A 13380-nucleotide genomic window follows, 5' to 3' on the forward strand; every position below is an offset into this window, starting at 1 on the left:
CTTTAGGTGACACTGTACAATCAGTTTTTGTTTTTTTAAAAAAAGACAACTAAAATAAGGACCTAACAAGTTCACCTGTTACACGGCCAGTGCTGATGCTCTCAGCAATGCCAACTGCCTGGAGTACCAGGTAACTGAGCACTGTAATCAGACCTGGAGGCAAACCTTTTCCACCTCGTATCAGAGATGTGAGGAATGCAGGCAGGGCTATGCAGCCCTAGCCAGTCCCTCCAGTGCTGCAAATGAGGTCAGGAGAGCCCAGCCTCTTCCCAACACCAATTTCCTTTGGAAACCTGGCACCAACTGAACGGCCCACAGGAGAATGCAGCCCTGCGAACAGTAGCACTGTCTGCATGCCACGGAAACAGCCCACACCCTTGGAAAATTCTCAGGTCTTTCCCTGCTGTCCTCCACTGCTTCACCCCAGCAGCACTACCAAAGGCTCCAAGAGGCACTGGTGAATTTAGGACAAAAGCTCCCCCATTCCACCAGCTGGCATCCCATAATAAAACTAAATTCAGAACAGAGGGAGAATCCCACCAGGATTACCCAAGTAATGTTTGCCATATCGACAACAGATACATACGATAAGCTCAGATGCATTTGCAATGCAAAGCCGTTCTGCTACGTGGACAGGGAGAAGCTTTCCATCCATGCCGGGAAAGGCTGCCCCGAGCCAACACTTCCCCAGCCCACCTGCCAGGTCGGTGGTGACAGTCCCTCTGCAAGGAACATTTCCTGTCAGGGCACACTCCAGCCTCTCGTCCTGTCTGGTTGGGAAGGGCCAGAGCTATATGCACCATATCTTTTGGAGAAGTTTCTGCAGAAAGGAAAAAAATACACCTCACTGCCAGGAAATATTCCTGTTTGCATAAACTTCCTTCCTCCCTTTTGTCCCATTACTTCTCAGGTCAGCCCTGTCAGCGTCCTTAAGGCATGCCTGTCTCTCAGTGCCTGCAAATATTTGCTCATTTATGTCCTATTCCCCTTTGTCATCACTTACTGAACACCACATAACATATCCTCTTAAGTCAATTCCTCCAGTCACCAAGTCCTGGTTCAGCAGAAGGGCTAGGAAAAGAACAAATCATACCTGTATGCACATAGGAACCCGAAGTTTTACTGCACGCAGCTTCTTACACCTCCTTTGTGAAGGGACATGGAGTGACTCACTTGCAAACCACTTCAACTTTCTGTCCTGAACAGCACTTGCCACAGGCAGGGCTGTCAAGGGGCACGGACCAAACCACTGCCAACCCAGGCCCCAGTCAAAGGGATCTCACTATTTTTATCTGGCTGACAGAGCACCGTGGCAGTGGCACCACGGGTTAGCGTGCAATTAAAGTAATCATCAGTTGAGCTTCCGGAGCCTGACAAAATCCGTGGGTAGAGGCAGAAGGGCTGTGCCAGGCTTTCATCCACACCTTTCTCCTCAGGGAAAATAATACTTCTGGCAAGCCTAATGCACAGGGCGCCCGGGGTTAGAGGGTAGATTTTATGAGCACCCAGGCCTAACTGGGCTCCTTTGCTCAATGCAAGGTTCATGACAGCCCTGCCTTGCATCTCCTACGGGTGCAGTGCGATGCTGCACTCTCCTGCTCTCTTTCCAGCCCTGCTAAAAGTCTCTCCCACCTGCCCTACAGCGGCAAGGCCAGATAGCACTCACTCAGCAAGCTATGTGCTATCTTTTCATGTACCAAGAAAGAAAACAGTAGGAAGGCTCCAATTTCTATTTTTAAAAAGGAAGCATAAATGGAGTGTCAAGGGACTTCCACAAGGTCCCACCGTGTGTCCCGTGGAAAAGCCAGCACTGTAAGGTGAACACGGAGCATCCCTGACACACCGCAGCCTCCAGGCAGACGGCAGCCCTGCCTTCCTGGTGGAAATGCCCAGCAAATGCCCTTTGCTCCCTGCAATGCAAACCACCAGCAGCAGAATGACAAATATCTTTATCACCTTTTTGGAGAAAGACAAAAGGACTAACTGTTCCCAAAAGAGTCCCACAGCAGCGAATGCCACACCAGAAACTGGACCTAAGCTTCTCAAGTTTTAAGGCAGTTTTACCAACAGACCAGCCTCAGTCCTTCAAGCCTTCAAACCAGCACTACGCAGAGGAATGGCAGCGAGCAAGCGGGAAGCCAGCCAGCCAGGAACAAGGAAGCAGGGAGGAAACATGTCACTTTGTCCTATAAATCACCACGTTCATGTGAACTGGATGTCTCTGAGCAAGAAAAAGAAAGCTTATTCCAGCAAAACAGAGAAGTTTCACACAGCCCCAAGGCACGTCCCATTGCTTCTCCAAGCAGGGTTTTCCTTGTGCCCACAACTCGCCTCTCCTGCTCCTTGCAGCAGCCATCTCCAACTCCCACCTGGCACGCTCGCACCCTCTGACATTGCGCACGGCCGCAGGAAATTACAGATTAAACAGAGGCCCGTGGTCACAGCAAACACCACCACCTGCACCACACTGCTCAGCTGGGATCACTACTCAGAGAGCAGCGATGGGTGACGGCCAATGTCCTAGTATCACAAATGGCGGAAGCTCCCCCCACCCCCAGGAATCAGGGCAAAACAGACTGTGCCCCCTCTTATCCCAGTCCAAAAGCTTGTCAGTAACTAAGGAAACATCTCCGCAGAAGGCATCAACATGAGTCTGGAAGATCCTCTCTGCCAAAGACTGCTTTTTGAGCAATCTTTTTGCCTCGGTACAACCTCCATGGCAGGTCGAAGAGGACAATGCTACGGATTTAAGGGATAGAAGGAGGCAGACCTGCTTGCTCAGTTGCATTTTGGAGCCAAGAGCATGAAGTATGCTAATCCTGCCCGTCTCCTCTGCCAAGTGCTGCAGACCCAGAACAACTGAATGCATAATAAAACTTTCACCCAGCTTTAACCAGAAGTGAAATGAGTACCACAGCCTCATCTACTGAATTCATGCATGGTGGAAAAACAGACCTCCTATTGCTCACAAGAGCTGGACATGAACCAGTGACCTAGAAAGAAAAGCCTGCATGTATGTCCCATCACTCTCCACCTCCTTGTTGCCCTCAAGCCATCCAGCTTGCCTGAATTTTTCAGAGCCCTTCTCTGAGGAAGTCACAAAGCGGAAAACCATGACACTGCACATTATGCTGCAAGCAGAAATCTCAGCTGGAGCCAGAGGGCATGGGGCAGGTGGCTTCAGAGTGACTTGGCCGACCCTCAGCTGCTCTCAAAATTGTTGCCCTGAGTATACTAATCCAGTTAAAGGCCAACCCTTTCTTCACGTGAGTACAGCTGACATTTCATCCCTCAACACCAGCCCCCTGAAAAATCCCAGTGCAGAATCCCTTCTCGCTAGACACCATGCCAGCCATCAACACTTTCTGAATCCACTTCCACCTTTGACAGACATCAAGTTCCTCTCCTCCACCATCGTGTCGCTGAGTGCACACAGGCACCAAAAGCCCCAATATAAGCCAGTAACATCGATCTGCTCCATGGCAGCCTGAGACACTGCACCTCGGAGCTGACCTCTTTCCCCGGACATTTGGGGAGCCAGCAGCCAGGAGCTTTTTATTGCAGGAGTCTCAGCGGTCATGTTAAGCTGCAGTGGTCAGAGGGAAGGTGCTGTGGTTGGGAGGAAGACTGATGCTTACAGTAAACTTTTATTCAATTTGCGTTAAGGTAAAAAGAGAGCCAGCCAGGCTGCCTGTCCCAGAGAACACCTTGCCAAGATGGAAAATAAAGCCCTTCCTGTTTCCCCGAGGTCACAGTCGGATGTGTATCTTTTACTACCATGTTTGGGAAATTGGCCTCTCTGGCAGCAGACTACAATTAGCAGCAGTTGAATCTACAGCTCAGGAGCTTCGGAAAGTCAAATCAGATGCTTAATGAAGAGCAGAAACCATAGTGCGAGCATTGTTGCCATGTCTCTGAGCATGGGTGGCACAATCAGCCTTTGTCAAGGCTGGAGCTCAAGAGACAGCAGCGTGGCAGGGCTGGTTCTAATGACTGACACAGACATACTGCCCTTACACTTCTTCATAGCACTACTAAAAATAAAATTAAATAAAAAAAAGCAGAAGCCATTGCCATAGACCTCAGCCCTTCAGCAAAGGCAGTAACAGCAGATGGGACCACAGGTACATCCTCCAGAGAGGGGTAAGGTCTGCACAGCTCCAAAATACCTCACCTGGAACACCCCCCATGCAGCTCTGCCTGCATGCAAGCAGCAATGTGTCCCAGGTCCAAGAGGCAATCCTCTTTGCCTTTGAGGCGGCACGGGGAGCTGCACCGAAGCGCTCATTTGAAACAGGCAGCCAAAGAGAGCGTAGTCCTTCCCAATTTTAGCTACTAGTAATGCATCAGATCACAAGAGATGAGAGACAGAGATCAAGTAGAGCCCAAGCCAGGTTCTTTTATTTGCTTTATAAGTAACTAATTAATATAATATTTCCAGGATGCTTTTGTCCCCAAAAAGCTCACAAATGAGACCTCTAGTAAAAAAAAAAAAAAAAAATCTACACACAGAGCTGAGCAATCCCCTGGGGTGGGTCAAAAGAGCACACAGCAAAAGCTGCTTTGTGAAAAGAGAAAACGTCACAGACACTTGAGAGGCAAGCAGAAATAAAGGCAGAGAAACTCAGCCCACAGATTGCAACTAACACCAAAACCTTCAGCAAATAACTTACAAGAGCTTTACTGACCACAGTGGTCAGAACATCCACTTTACTGCCCATGGAAGAATGGCTCTGTAACACCAGGCTGCAGCACCAAGGTCTAGTTTATGCTAGAAATAGTGTTTTGAGAGTGTATTTTATACCAGTAAACCTCTGCCCACAAAATAAACTGGACCAGCTGAAGCAGTTTTCACCAGCAAAATGCCATCTATATCAGGCCTTCAGCTAATATAAATGCTTTTAAAGATAAAAAAGAAAGTAAACAAGAAGCAAGGCTTACTGCAGCACCTAGCTACAGTTATCAGATTTTCACTGCTATCAACGCACAGAAACGAGCTCGCATGTAGGGGAGCTTTTGAGACCACAACAGAAGACGAGGGTGACGCTGTCTCGCAGCAGCAGCCCCGGCTAGGCCTGCAGCCAGGGAGAAGCTGGGCACAGCACCCCCCCAAAGGGGAGCTGGTGAAGAACAAAGTACTCAAACCAAAACAATGTTCTTCATTTCGGGTAAAGGTCAACTTAGTCATTCATTAACAAAGAAGAAAGGGAATGTTTTTCCAGAAGGATCAACAGTGATTTCTGTATCAGAGACAATAAATATTTCCCTAGGTATGGAAGGCAATGCATTTCTTTCCTTGGTTGGCATTAACGCCAAGCATGAAAAGGTCTAATTCAAAGCATAGCTCAATTTCAACGCTTTCCACAATAAAAACAAATGATGTCACTAAGCTAAAATCGTGAAACATGCCTGAGGCTTTGCAAAACATGGCTCAGGCCTCATCTACTTTGCACGTTGGAGCTGCTCTGGGACACCACTTTAATCCAATTGCTATCAGGTAACAACAGATCATCGTATGAGGACACTCTTGAAACATAATCCACATTAACCATAGGTGCAAATTTACCAAGGACTGGTTGAGCTGCACTGCAACCATGTAAACATACTTTCATTCAGCATGTAAATGACCTTAACTCAAGTCCAGTTAGTTCACTTCAAAAATGAATCAAGCTAAATCAAATCAAGGCTACTTAAATTCCGAATAAGAACATCTACACAGGGATTTAATTCACTTTAATCAACCCACTGGAAAGGTTAATTGGATTAATTTTCTTGAGCGACCATGTGTGGACAGACTCTAAGGATGAGATCTTGGCCGCAGTAAAATGACCAATAACAATTTTGCTAATGACTTAATAGGACCAACATTAACCCCTAAAACTTCAGCACATGGATATTACTTTTCTTCCAGCAGCAATGAGAAGCGAAGTATTAAAGGATGACAAGAGGTCAAAAGGAATCTCCAGCTCCCTGCATAGACATATGCCTTCTACTCATGACTAACTGAATCATCCAATTCACACTTGCTATTTTGTAAGAATTAAAATAAAAAAAAAAAAGAAATGGTCAGTGGCAAGGAAAACAAGTTTAACGAATTCTGGTTGTATTTAGACAGGCACACAGTGCTCTCAATTACTACAGTCTAAATCTAAAATAACTCGATTTTGACAGAGCTTCTACAGATTGGTATCACTGACAGGAAGAACAGACTTCAACTCATACAAAGCTTTTCAAAACCAAAGCAGCTCCAGGGCACCTTTAACCAAGCTTAAAGGCACACAGGTGAGGCAGAAACTCTGCTAACAGGGAAGCTGAGGCCAGGCTGGCCCAACCGAAGGTGAACCTGTGTACCGAGCACCGGCTAAACCAGCAGCCGGACACCCAGGAAGCGAGTGGGACCGCTCAGAGCCCCCCGCGTCCCCTGCGCTCAGGATGGACAGGGGTTCTGCAGGGTGGAGGAAGCTGCTTGGTGCTCCAGAGCTCAACGCAGGGCAAAGTCTTCACACAAAAAACCCCGCAGGCTCAACTATTTTTAACCGGGACCTCAACATCACCAGTTCCCTCCCCAAATCACCACATCTGTGGATAATCACAGTTCTGCTCCCATTTTCCAACGCCCCGAGCGGAGCCTCCAAAAGCAGCCGAGCCATGGCTGCAAGGAACATATTTGCATGCCAATACCCCGAAGGGTCTCCCGGCTATTTCACAGCAAAGCTCATCTCCCGGGGGAGCGCACCCCGGCCGCGCTCGCTGCCCTGCCCCGGCGGGCGGGGAGGGGGGGGTGGGGGAGCGGAGCAGAAGCGCCGGCCTCGGCCCCGGCGCAGACAAAGGGCTGGCCCCCTCCCCCAGCGCCGCTCCTCGCCTTCTCCCAGGGAGAAGCGGCACTGCCCGGCCCGGCCCCGCCGCACGCCCCGGGGAGGGGAGCCGGGAGCCGAGCACGGAGGGCGGCAGCGGCTCTCCGCCACGCTAACGCTGCTTGTTCCCCGCCGGCCCCCCGCCTTCCCTCCCTCCGACCCGCACAACCGCTGAGGACAACGCACGGGAAAGCGGGACGGCTCCCGCAGACCCCGGGGGGCCCCACGCAGCCCGCCCGCCCCGCGCGTCCGTGTCGCGGCCGGAACACGGAGCCCACCCACACCCCCCCCCCGCTGACCCGGCTCCACGGGGAGTGCCGCGAACCACCCCCACGGCCGGAAAATTTAAAACAATAACATATGTTTCCAAAAATTACAGTTTCTTCCCTTCCTTCCCCCAAGTCCCCTCAAATCGCTCCGTCCCGTCCAGCTCCCGGGGCCGGGCTCCGCGCCCCCCCCCCCAAGCCGATCTGCTCCCCCTGGGGTGACCCCTACCTTCTTTGACTCCGGGCAGCTTGGAGTGGTCGATACCGATGCCGGCCATGGCGGGGAGGGCTCGCCCCCCGGGTGAGCGCAGAGCAGCGGCGGCGCCGTCCGCGCCCCGCGCTACAAAGTTGCCAGCGGATGGAGCCGGCGCGCCCGGCCGTACGGCGCGGGAGAGGGGACAGAAAGCGGCGGGGCGGGGCTGCCGCTCACCGCCCCTCTCCTCACCCGGGAGGTGGGCGGGGGGGACGGGACACGGGGATTTTTTCCCCCGCTCCCCTTCTCCAGTGCTTAAGTCGGAGTTCAGCAGCACAGGCAGCTTCCGGGGGCGTTTATTTATAGTTAATTTTACTTTTTTTGGGGGGGGTGGGGGGCGGGACTGGAGACTCCCTACTACCGCCGGAGCGGCTTTTCAAACCGCTCGGACAGCTCGACTTCCCCGGCGCTTTCCCGTGCCAGATGGGGATGCCTCTGCCCCCGCTCCCCGTTCCCGAACCATCCGACCCCGGCGCTCCGTGTGTCCCGGGGAACGGAAACTCGCCCAGGTCGAGCCCAAACGGGTCAGCTGCTGGGCGGCTGTCGCCGGCACCGCACGGTGCGCCCTGTCCTTCGCGGGGGAGGTCAGCGGGGTGCGATGGGTTTGTCTGTCTGTTGGGACGGGCACATCTCGAGGAGGGCAGTGCTGACGGGAGGTTTCTGGCCAAGGAGCACCTAGAGAAGCCTTTGAACCCCAGTAGCATTCTGCCACGGGCAGGTTAGAGCCAGCCTTCAGCAGAGACAGGAGCACTTACAGCTGCGCTCCAGCTTTGTTTTCCAGCAGCAAAGAAACAGCACGAGATGATGTCCTCAGGGCAAAGGGGAGGAGATAAAATGAAGAGGATTTGGGATTGTTCAGCCTGGAGAAGAGAAGGCTCTGGGGAGACCTTACAGCAGCCTTCCAGTACCTGAAGGGGCCTACAGGAAAGATGGTGAGGGACTGTTTGCAAGGGCATGGAGTGATAGGACAAGGGGGAATGGCCTTAAGCTGAAGGAGGGGAGATTTAGATTAGATGTTAGGAAGAAATTCTTCACTGTGAGGGTGGTGAGACACTGGAACAGGTTGCCCAGAGAAGTTGTGGATGCCCCATCCCTGGAAGCATTCAAGGCCAGGTTGGATGGGGCTTTGGGCAGTGTGGTCTAGTGGAGGGTGTCCCTGCCCATGGCGGGGGGTTGGAACTAGATGGTCTTTAAGGTCCCTTCCAGCCCAAACCATTCTGTGATTCAGGGATGTCAGAGCTCCCCCACTCTGTGCTCAGCACAGCCAGTCACTCATGTAGACCATTTAGTGTTTGGTCACAAATAAGCACATATCTCAGAACTATGCAAGCAGCAGATAAAATCAATACTACATTTGAAACAAGTGGCCTCCAACTTCTATTCTACTGTCCCATGGCCCCTGTGCCACTGGTGGGTACAGGGAAGTGGGGTGAGACCAGGGCTGAGCCCATCTCCTGCTCCCACTCTCCAAGAGGCTCCAGGGAGCTCTGTGCCCTGGGTGCCTGGGATGGGAGCTCAGATGGAGACATAGTAGGATGTGAGATCTCAGAAATAAATGGCAAAGAGAATAATATCTCAATTTTATGAAAAATAAAAACATTAAAGAAACTGTGAAAAGAGAATTGATTTCTAGAGGGTTAGCTGTGTGCTACTCCAGAATTTTCCAGTCCTGTTTTCTGAAACTCAGGAACTGTCTGTCCTTAATTCTGCCCCTTTCAAATGATGCTTCATATGCATAGATGCAGGTATGCATAGACTTTGTCTTTAATCTGACTGCCTTTACCTTTCCTTCAACTGTTCAGCCTCCTCCACAGAAAGAGTCACTGAATTGTCTGTATTTTTGATGCCTTCTCACTCAAATGCACCTAACTCTTCTCCTGTGTGCTGACACGTGCTGGGACCTGATGAGCCTTCTGCCTAGAAGGCCGTTGTGCCCTTTTACCAAGAGGTGAGTGGTGCACAGGATGACCCCCACTACATAGGTACTCCATATGATCATACAGATGGGGATTAGACAGAGGGTCTTGTCCCTCCAAAGGGCAGCTCATGCAGATTATCTCCTGCCACAGCCCCAGCTCCCCCCTCTAATCCCCCTGCCATTCACACAAGCGATACAACTGGACTGCTCACAAGTAATCCTGGGGGTTACAGCCAGCTCCATGCTAAGGAAGGGTCTAAAAGTCTGTTTCCAAATTCTCCTAAATTTGAGGTTTTTCTGAACTTAGTGTATTCCTCTGGACATCCTTCACCATTTACTAATCAAGCTTTTTGAATGCTGAATAAGCATTTATTATTGGACAAAAGTAAGGACAAAAGAAGAGTCCAACCAACCAGAAAAATACAGAAGTGGCACAGAATATACTGATCTGACTTTCTAAAACCAGAATGCGGTTTTCTTCTGCCCTTCTCTCATTATGAGGTATTCAGTATAAAACAGCAGAAATTGAAAGCCTGAAGCGTTCACATTCACACAGCAGTTTTAATGCAACAGTGCCAATTTTATGACACAACTTTTAATCGGTCCATCCCAATGATCCTGCATTTTACTCCATGCACACGACTTTTTGCTCCAGTCTTCAGTAATGAATTTATATCATATTAAGTTGTCTGGCTAGGGCCAAAACCAACAACATAAATTAGTCATAATCTGCACTGCACTCAAGAGATACTGTGTTGGACTGATGTGACTTTGGGTGCTGTTAAGGGCCTGGCTGTGTGTAGCATCACTAAAGCAAGATCTGGTACTCGATGCTCAGAGTCACAGCAGGGTAGTTCCTGAGGTTCCTGTGTTGAGGTTTCTGCTACATCAATTATGTGACTCCTTATGCCTCCCTGTGGCTCCCTTAATCATGCAAATGTATTTGTTCCTGCAAGATCTACTGAAGCTCAGTGGTAGCAGTTGGATGGTGAGCTCCGCTAAGACTCAAGGGAACTTCAGGCAGACAGTTTAAGTGACATTGTTTTCTCAGTGCTGCAAATGACGGGAACGTTTCTAGGTGTCAGAGCACAGAAAGGCTGGAACAGGCTCCTGGGAGGGCAAACATGAACAAAACTAGTGAACAGCTTTTGTCAACACTGGTCCTTAAGGCAGGGTCCCACACACCTAACAAAGCATTTTCTTTGCATCAGATTTCCTTATTATCTTAGCTTGATTTTTAAAGAGGTGTATTCAGATATAATCTGAGACTGGAAGATGGCATAAATCACTCGGAGACTATTGAAAGTTTCAAAGACAGCTACAAAAAAACCCATGAGACTAACTACAGGGGGACTGGAAATGACCTAGGAAACAAGTTACTGACGCTGCAGCAGCATCACGTCTTAATGTCTTACGCTCCCAAAGGGCTTGTTGTTGTAGTGGATCTCAAATCACCCTCCCAGCTCTCACTTGTGTATAAAAGCTGCTGCTTCTAGGCAAGAAGCGTGGAAGATGTTTGTCTGTTCCTCTAGACTGACACCAGCTTTTCCTGTGCAAATTGTACAGCCTCTAGTTTGACAAATAGTCAATGCTGCAGTAGGTAGATTAATCCCAATAAAGCTGAGAAGACTAACCACTTTCTTTTATTTAAGATAATAAGATGACACATCAATCTTTTATAAAAGTAAGTACTTAATCTCACAAGAGCTTCTGTTGGAAGACAAGACCATCTTATTTCCCAGGACAAAAGCAACTGGGAAACTGATGCAGAGTTTGAGCTGAAGTGCATGGCACACACCTTTAACTCCTCTTCCATGGAGTAACTTCACTTGGGAGGGAATTTACAGGGCTCTAGTCCAACCATCTGCTCAAAGCAGGACTAGCTTCAAAATCCGATGAGGTTGCTCAGGGCCTTGTCCAGATGAGTTTTGAACATTTCCAAGGCTGGAGATTACAGCACCTGAGCCCCTGTTCCATTCTTTGCTCATTGCTATTTTTCTCCTTATATCCAGGCAGACTTCCTCTTGCAACCTGCAACCCCATCCGCTTGTCGTTGTTTGGCTCTGTACTTTCCAGCAGACACTTTCCATGGCAGACCCCATGTACCAGGCACACCTTGATCAGTGAGGAGTGTGCTCCAGCAGACAGCTGTGGGCAGGGCTCAGAGATGAAACTGCAGCTGGGACCATGCCACCAGATAAATCCTAAGCCCCAGGGAGTCCCAGGACTGGGCACTTTCCCTACCTGCACCCAGGCATCTGATGTTGCCCCCAAACACTTCGCCCCTGGGGTATACCCAGATTGTCACACTGGTACACCACACAGCACTTTCCCAGCTCTCCCAGCACTGAAAACATTCCTGAGAGAATATGCAAAGCAGAGGCTGGAAGTGTTAAAAACAGATAAAACCAACATGATCTGGACTGGCCCTCAGAAAAGCCACAGTGAGCTTTCAGGGCAGGACCTGCCAGGCAGCGCGTTGGGATCAGGAGCTCGGAGTGCCTTGTGTTGCTAAGCTCTTCTGCAGGCAGGGAGAGACAATTCTGTGCTTGTGTCTTAAACAAACTAGGCACCTCTCCAAGTGTCCTGCTGTCATTTTAGGTCAACAGGATAACAACAACTGTGAAATAAATTGGGCCTCATCAAGATGTTCACTTTCAATAGCACAGTCTTTGTTGAAGTTTCCTTAATGATGGCAAGGCTAACTTCCAACTGATGAGGCTGCTGTGGGAATAGACACAGAGGATAACGATCCTACAGGCTGGAATATGTGCGTCAGTTAACGGCCAATGCAAAGGGATGGAAAAAATGGCTCTAGGTGTCTCATATCAGGTGCCGCAGAATCCCATATCTAAAACCTGTGGGTCGGTGGTGACTGATGCCAGGGGACTGACTTTCCTTCTCATCTGAGCTGGGGACGCACGCTTTTGGTTTTCTCCTCTTTGACCCACTTCAGTCATTAGCCTCCCTGCATTGCTAAGCTAAGATGCACTCTAAGAGAGGTTTGAAGTCCTGTGCCAGAAGGGGCCAATGAGAGGAAACAAACATTACAGTGTTGGCAAGGAGCACCAAGCAGCAGGTGTGTAATTTCCATAGGTAGCTGAATGGTGCCTGTGGGAATTCGGGCTCCCTAAAGGAGAACAGGAGCCTGCAAAGATTGACATATTATAAAGCACACCAGGAGTAATGAATAGGGTGATCGTAAAGAATGAACAAAGACAAACCTAAACTTGTGCTTACATGATAATATAATGAGGGGCACTAGGAAAATCATGAGCTGTGCATTTACAGAACAAGGGCTTTTGTTGACTTTCAAGTTGGAGAGAGAACTCATGCAATCTAAAGTCAGGTATGATGCTGCTCACAGCTCAGCTACATGCACAGATCAGATGTTTGTATAGGCTACCCTGGAAACTGCAAGGTGCAAATTAGCTCTGCATCTCTGCCCACAGTTTTATATATACATTTGCAAGGCTTGTAGTTTTGGTAATTTTTTTTTTCCCCCCCAAGTGAAACAGTGTTAAGTTTCACATCAGCAAAAGAGACCAAAAGCCTTCCAAAAAACCTCCTTTACCACTGAAAGTGAGAAGTAATACTAAAAAGTGGTACATTTGCCACTTTCCTCTTCCTTCATCTGCTGTGCATCTTTCCTTTACTCTTTTTTACAGGTCTGAATAGAAATCCCCAGAACAGATATTGTTATTCACTTAGTGCTCTGCAGGGAGCTGCCTGCAAACCTGCACAATGGAGGGGCCTAATAAACAAATGAGAAGCCTAATAAAAGCAGCAGGTAGTGGTGAAGCACCTTGACCGGTTCCCAGCTATTCACAGCCACTATTGCCTGGATGAAATTTCAACACACTGATGTTGTTAGAGGCCATTTGGTAGGGGCTGAAGTCAGTGCAGTTCTCACCTAGTAGCGAGTTTGCTATATTCCACTCTGAAAAATTATTAAATCTACCTAAAAAAAAAAAAATCATCTCTTTGATTTCCGCCTGCCCATCCTTTTCTGGTAAAGGATTTCCTGTGTCATCACTTCTGCCAGCCTTGTTTACCAAGCTGCAGGGTGGCAAGCAGGCCAAAAGGTGA

At 49.3% G+C, this 13380-nt stretch overlaps 1 protein-coding gene across 3 annotated transcripts in view; it reads right to left on the reverse strand.

The window, feature by feature from the left end:
* CCDC50 (coiled-coil domain containing 50) overlaps window positions 1–7639 on the reverse strand; it is a 43135-nt gene extending 35496 nt beyond the window's left edge. For all 3 annotated transcript variants that reach the window (XM_075761242.1, XM_075761241.1, XM_075761243.1), the window contains exon 1: window positions 7350–7639. In XM_075761242.1, coding sequence (XP_075617357.1) covers window positions 7350–7398 — 49 coding nt within the window. In that variant the 5' untranslated portion in view covers window positions 7399–7639. The remainder of the gene's footprint in view (window positions 1–7349) is intronic.
* Window positions 7640–13380: the final 5741 nt, after the last annotated feature.

This window comes from Balearica regulorum, chromosome 9 (assembly GCF_011004875.1).
Source record: "Balearica regulorum gibbericeps isolate bBalReg1 chromosome 9, bBalReg1.pri, whole genome shotgun sequence".
NCBI classification, from domain to species: domain Eukaryota; kingdom Metazoa; phylum Chordata; class Aves; order Gruiformes; family Gruidae; genus Balearica; species Balearica regulorum.